This window comes from Pollachius pollachius (assembly GCF_949987615.1).
Source record: "Pollachius pollachius genome assembly, chromosome: 18".
NCBI classification, from domain to species: Eukaryota; Metazoa; Chordata; class Actinopteri; order Gadiformes; family Gadidae; genus Pollachius; species Pollachius pollachius.
The window spans coordinates 16,204,424-16,210,403 of NC_136951.1; the positions used below are offsets into that span (position 1 = coordinate 16,204,424).

General features: G+C 41.2%; 2 protein-coding genes across 2 annotated transcripts in view; both read left to right on the forward strand.

Moving 5' to 3' along the window:
- The window catches only part of lmod2b (leiomodin 2 (cardiac) b), a gene marked incomplete at both ends in the record, with an annotated part of 6,717 nt that extends 6,607 nt beyond the window's left edge, over positions 1-110 (forward strand). Inside the window, one exon of the mRNA XM_079755753.1 lies at positions 75-110. Coding sequence (XP_079611879.1) covers positions 75-110 — 36 coding nt within the window. The remainder of the gene's footprint in view (positions 1-74) is intronic.
- A 2,683-nt stretch (positions 111-2,793) lies between these two features.
- On the forward strand, positions 2,794-5,980 carry LOC307089598 (E3 ubiquitin-protein ligase TRIM47-like; the record flags this gene model as incomplete). The annotated part of the gene is given in 3 exon segments (XM_079755947.1): positions 2,794-3,814; positions 3,817-3,819; positions 5,889-5,980. Coding segments are annotated over 3 exon segments (1,101 nt in total). The 5' UTR covers positions 2,794-2,808.

Consider the following 5,980-nt stretch of genomic DNA (forward strand, 5'->3'; position numbering starts at 1 on the left):
AAGGTGTAGCTTTATATGCATTATTGTGTTTTTTCCTTCTTGCTTAATAATATGACATGTGCTTGAATTTCCAGGTGCAAGTGCCACAAAGACCTTCATTAATCGATTGAAGAAGATGCATACGGATATATGACTTTTTGAATACAAAAATGCGTAAAGTACAGGTAACCATGAAGGATAAAACACCAAGTCACTGCAATCGACAAGGAGAACACCTCTCTGTTAATGATTAAAAATGATACTGGATTTCTGCACTGGAATATTATTAATACACTTCAACAATGTATTTGTATTTTCTCGGACGCCCATTTAGAATTTTTACTTTATTTTATTTTGTGTCAAACTAATGTTTTGGACTATATTGGCTGTTTTTTTTATAAAGGACTACATTCTTGTAATAATGTATATATGTGGTTGAATTGTACACTCAGAAATAGGCAGACTGTATTAGCTAAATGTATGCAACGGTAATCATCACATGTTGTAGTCGAATCCGTTGACCAGGTAATTCAATAGGGTATAGTACACTCCTTCTCATAACAGAGAAATCATAAAGGGTTTGTTTTATTCAGTTCTATACAAGTAAAGCATATGTGAAATGGCACGATAAAGTGCATGTGAATAAGTCAGTAAATAAAGTGAATAAAATGTGTTATGCATAGCGACTGCTTTGTTTGGGATCCTCTCACTAACTTGGCTGTAACTTCCCGAGCAACAGAAGACAACTTCTAACAAAAACCAAACAGTAGTTAACAGAAACTAAACAGGAACCCATCGGGTAGGAGGACTAAAGCCACCAGGAAGAGGGAACACTGGGTCCCTTCCCTGATAGGCTATTCTAGACAGAGGATTAGTTCCCCTGAAGCAGGACCAAGCACAAAAGGATGGGTCTCAGATGGGGAGATCCAGAATATATATCATGGTTAGGGGAGGGGAGGGGGGTCATATCAGCCAATGGGAGAGTGATGAGTTAGGGTGAGAGTGAGATGGAGAGAATATGAGAGAGAGAGAGAGAGAGAGAGAGAGAGAGAGAGAGAGAGAGAGACTAACATAGGGGGAGAGAGTGTAACAGAGAGACAGATAGACAGAGAGAGAGATAGAGAATCTGAGGTCAACTTTATCACACTCATAAATCTCATTATAATCCTGTTTGTGTGTCTTGGAAAGTTTCCCTCAGTTTACCCCACAGAGCCGCAGCTGTCCAGAGACAAGTTCCCAGTGACATGCGTACTCATTCTCTACACCAGGGGTCCCTCTCTTATGGACTTGTTCGTTAATCTTCAACATCTCGAAGGTTTTGGAGGCACCCAGCCCACTGAAAATGTGGTGTTTTGGGACTCATCCATAACCCAATTATGGGACTCATCCATAACCCAATTATCAAAAGAAGCCATACCATGATGCATTGGTATCTATAGCTATTGAAGTAACTATACATTTTGTCAGATAAATTAAAATGACCATGAACATTGTATTTATTACCAAAAATAATAAAGTTTGGTTGATGGATCATTTGGTTAGATTACCTTCAGTATCCTCGCGGACGTCTCGAGGGGACGAGACACTCGCTGGTGTTGCTAGGGCACCATCTTCAGTTTGGACCTGGACCTGCTAGTCGAGTCATCTCACTATTGGGTGTTATATTCTAAGCACAATTATACAGGAGTTAATTGAGTGAGTTAATTAAGTGAGTGCTGCATGCAGCGCTCAACTATTGTTCTTCATAAGTATTATTCTTTCTTTCTTTCTTTATTATTCTCTACACACTATGGGACCTATGCAGTGGCGTAAATATATATAATAAACCGGGGCCTAGACGCTGTCCGGGGCCCATGGAGGAAGAAAAATTGCCTAGGGCGGCAAATGTGTCGGGGGCGCCCTCTGGTGGACAACGCGACAGGTCAGTTTTAGTTAGTCTCATTGATTTACGTTGACGCTGGAGCGTGAGGACGTTCAGCAGTGTTGCCGGATTGGGCAGTTTCCCCCGCCAGATCGGGCAATTTTTAAAGGACGTTCAGGCAGTGTTGCCAGATTGGGCTGTTTGTTCCGCTCTATTGGGTTACTTTTAATCACGCACCGGTTCGCTATTCTCTTTCTCTCTCTCTCTCTCACACACACACACACACACACACGCACACGCACACGCACACACACACACACACACACACACACAAGCAGTGCAGGGCAATACATTTTACCTTTCAGATTCTTCAGTTCAATTCATTTTACATTTCTGCATTGTTACATTTCTGTATTTTTATGCTTTGCGCTTTTCATTTAGCTGTCACTTTATTTGTTTCCAACCTTTTACATTTTCTTAAATGGTGTGCATGTTGACATTGTTTACTCCATTTAGACTTTTGAACTTTTGTTCAAATCCCTTCACTTGATTTAAGCCATTTAACGTTTCTTTATGTCTTAATCTATGTGGCTTTATTAAAAAATGTTTTCAACCTCACTTTGCACTACAGAACTCAACGCATTTTCTGCAGGAAATGCATTTTCTAGTTTGACATCTGGCATTCCATGAATGAGCCAACATTCAAGGTTAGGAAGGAGGCAGGAGTTAGGGGAGGAGCGAAGAGAACGTCCTGTTCAGGAAACAAAACTTAAGGTTCACAGAAACTAAAGCCACCCGACGTGGAAGCAGTTCTCTCTCTCAGGAGAAACATTTATCAATATTTTGAAGAATAGTCTGACAGACATAAACCACAACAAGGTGAGTAAAACAGCACAACTTTGATGTGAAGTTAAAACATTTCTCCCCGTTATGGATTTAGGCATAAACCTTGTCGTCTGTGTCTAGGAATGGCCGCTGCTAACACTTCCTGTTCGGAGGAGAACTTTTCATGTTCCATCTGTCTGGATGTGTTCAACAGCCCAGTTACCACCGCATGTGGACACAACTTCTGCAGAACCTGTATTACTAAGTTCTGGGATGAACAAGTCAAGTACAAATGTCCTGTTTGCAACAAGCTTTTTGACACAAGACCTGACCTACAGGTCAATACCCTCTTAACAGAGATGGTTGATCGGTTTGGAACGTCCGTACGAGTAAAAGAGCAGCCTTGTGTTGAACCAGCAGAAGTTCTCTGTGACTTCTGTACTGGGACCCAGCTGAAGGCCGTGAAGTCCTGCCTAGTGTGTCTTATCTCTTACTGCCCAACCCACCTGGAGCCACATCAGAGAGTCGCAGGCCTGAAGAAACATCGGCTGGTCGAGCCTATGGACCGTCTGGAAGACAGGATGTGTAAGAAACACAATCAACTACTGGAGCTCTTCTGCAGGACTGAGCAGGTGTCTGTATGTCAGTTCTGCACAGAGACAGACCACAAGTCCCATCCTGTTGTTCCTCTAAAGGAGGAATATGAAGTGAAGACGGCCCAGCTTGGGAAAATTGAGGCTAAAGTTCCACGGATGATCCAGGAGAGAAAACTAAAGATTCAGGAGATCAAAGAGGCAGACAGACAGATAGCTGATGTTGCACAGGTCCTCAATGTTCTGATAAGCTATGTTGAAAAGTGGTGGGATGATTTCAACGAAATCAGAGAGAATCGGATATCCACAGAGAAACAAACTGAAGACCTCATCAAAGAGCTGGAGAGGGAAATAGAAGATCTGACCAATAGAAGCTCAGTGGTGAAGCAGCTCTCACACACTAAAGACCACCTCCACTTCCTCCAGGCCTTTAGATCCCTGAAGGATCCTCCACCCACCAGGGACTGGACATCGGTGGAGGTCCGTCCTCCGTCATCCATAGGGACCTTTTGGAGATCCCTGGATCAGCTGAAGGAGACACTGAACATGGACACTGAACATGTGACTCTGGATCCTGATACAGCTCATCCCGAGCTCATCCCGTCTGATGGGAAACGAGTACATCATAGACGAGGTATGAAACCCTGAAACAACTCGAAGAGATTTACACATAATATATGATTGATTGATTATGTTTATTTCGTGTCATGTTACACAAGTGTCCCACCCCACACAGGATTACAAGACATATACCGATATAACTGCACAAAGAGCGTAGTTCATACACAATGACAATACACTATACAATACAATACAATACTTCCGGCACCGGATAAACACACTAAATATAAATCTACACATTCCTTCTAGCCCATGCCTTTTCAATAAAGTCAGCAATCACAAAATATTTTATATGTGAATAGCCAAGCTAACATATCTGTGTCACGCATGTAATGAATTTCTTTTAGATGGACTTTATTGAGTAACCTAAGTCACAAATCATGATAAAAAGGACAATACAAAATAAAATGAATTTCATTTTCAATTCCATTGAGCTCACAAAAGTTACACAGCCTATTGTCCTCGCTGGTGCCCACCCACCGGCCTTATTCAATGTGTAGAGGGAGTTTTCCTGAACGAATCTGAGCACACAGAGACACCTTTCTCTTAGACAAGTTGTAAAGAATGTTGTTTTCTGTACCAAACAAGTTTAATTTAGAAAACCAACTCTCTCTCTTTTTAAAGGACACCAGTTCTTTAGACATTGTAAGATCCATTTAAATTTTCACTTTGTCAGTAAAAACTAAAAACGTTCTCACAACCCTGTCCCACATATAGATCATGCACCTCACTTGCCCGTGCTCCAATTGTATGCATGTCACAATCAAACACCTTTTTGGACAATCTATTGTCATCCATCCTCAAGAGCCTGTTACACAACCTCATCATAGAGATGCTCCAGCGCTCCCTACAGGAGTCCCAACCCATGTGTCCTGTAGTAGCTGGTATCGCGGCGAATTTAGGAACACCCATAAAATATCTGATGGCCCTCTTTTGGATTTTTTCACCCCCAGGATAGTTTTTATAACCCCTGACCGCCGCCACATAGTCCAACACAGGACACACACAAGTCTGGGAAAGTTTGATGCATGTTGAAAAAACAATATCCCTCAGCATCTTTGTTTTGCCTATAACCCCACCAAGAGCTTTACTGGCTGACTCAGAGAGAAGTGTACTACCCTTTGTGAAATGCATATATTCAAACAGATATAATCCTAGGTATTTGTAACATTTTGTATAGTTCAGCTTTTTTTCTCCAAACTGAAATTGAAATTTGCAAGTAGCTGAACGAGAATTTCTAAAATGCATTATTTCTGTTTTCATTTATAGTAATTCTCCATTTACTGCGCCAAGCTTCTGCACATGAGAGCCTTCTTTGCGGATCTCCTTCTGAGTCAGCCATCAAAATAATTTCATTGACATATAAAAGTATACTCATGTTTGCCTTTCCAAACTGTACCCCACATCCTAATGATTTAATTGTTCTGGCTAGATCATTTATATATACAGTGAAGAGAGTAGGCGATAAAGCATCTCCCTGCTTGACAAGCGAGGAAGTGAAAAACCAGTTTGTAAGAAATGCATTCACCCTCACACCTGACTCAGGTGCATGACCGGTTTTGATGAGCATGTAATCAAGAATGTTTCGGTTTACTAAATCAAAAGCTTTCTGAAAATCAATGTAACAAACAAATGTATGCATATTCTCCTGCAATCTATGTCGTACTATAGTACACAATGTGTAAATGTGATCGGTACAGGCCCCTCCCTTGCGCAACCCATTCTGTTCCTCAACCAGTAAGTTTTCTTTCTCCAAAAAAGTTGTTAACCTATCATTAAGCAGAGTGGAGAATAGTTCAAAGACTGTGCTCATTAAACTGATAGTTTTGCTATTAAGGGGCACTCTTGGATCATCCTTCTGGGATTTTGGAAAAGGATTTATAGTAGATTTGAGCTAGAGTGACGGAAATCTACGGGTTTCAAAACATTTTTTTAATAATATTGGGAAAATTTGGACCAACTGGGGTGATTTCAAAACTTAATTTTGAAGATCCTCTATAAGGATGTAGATGTGACTATGGATCCTGATACAGCTCATCCCAAGCTCATCCCGTCTGAGGATGGGAAACGAGTACATCATAGACGAGGTATGAAACCCTGA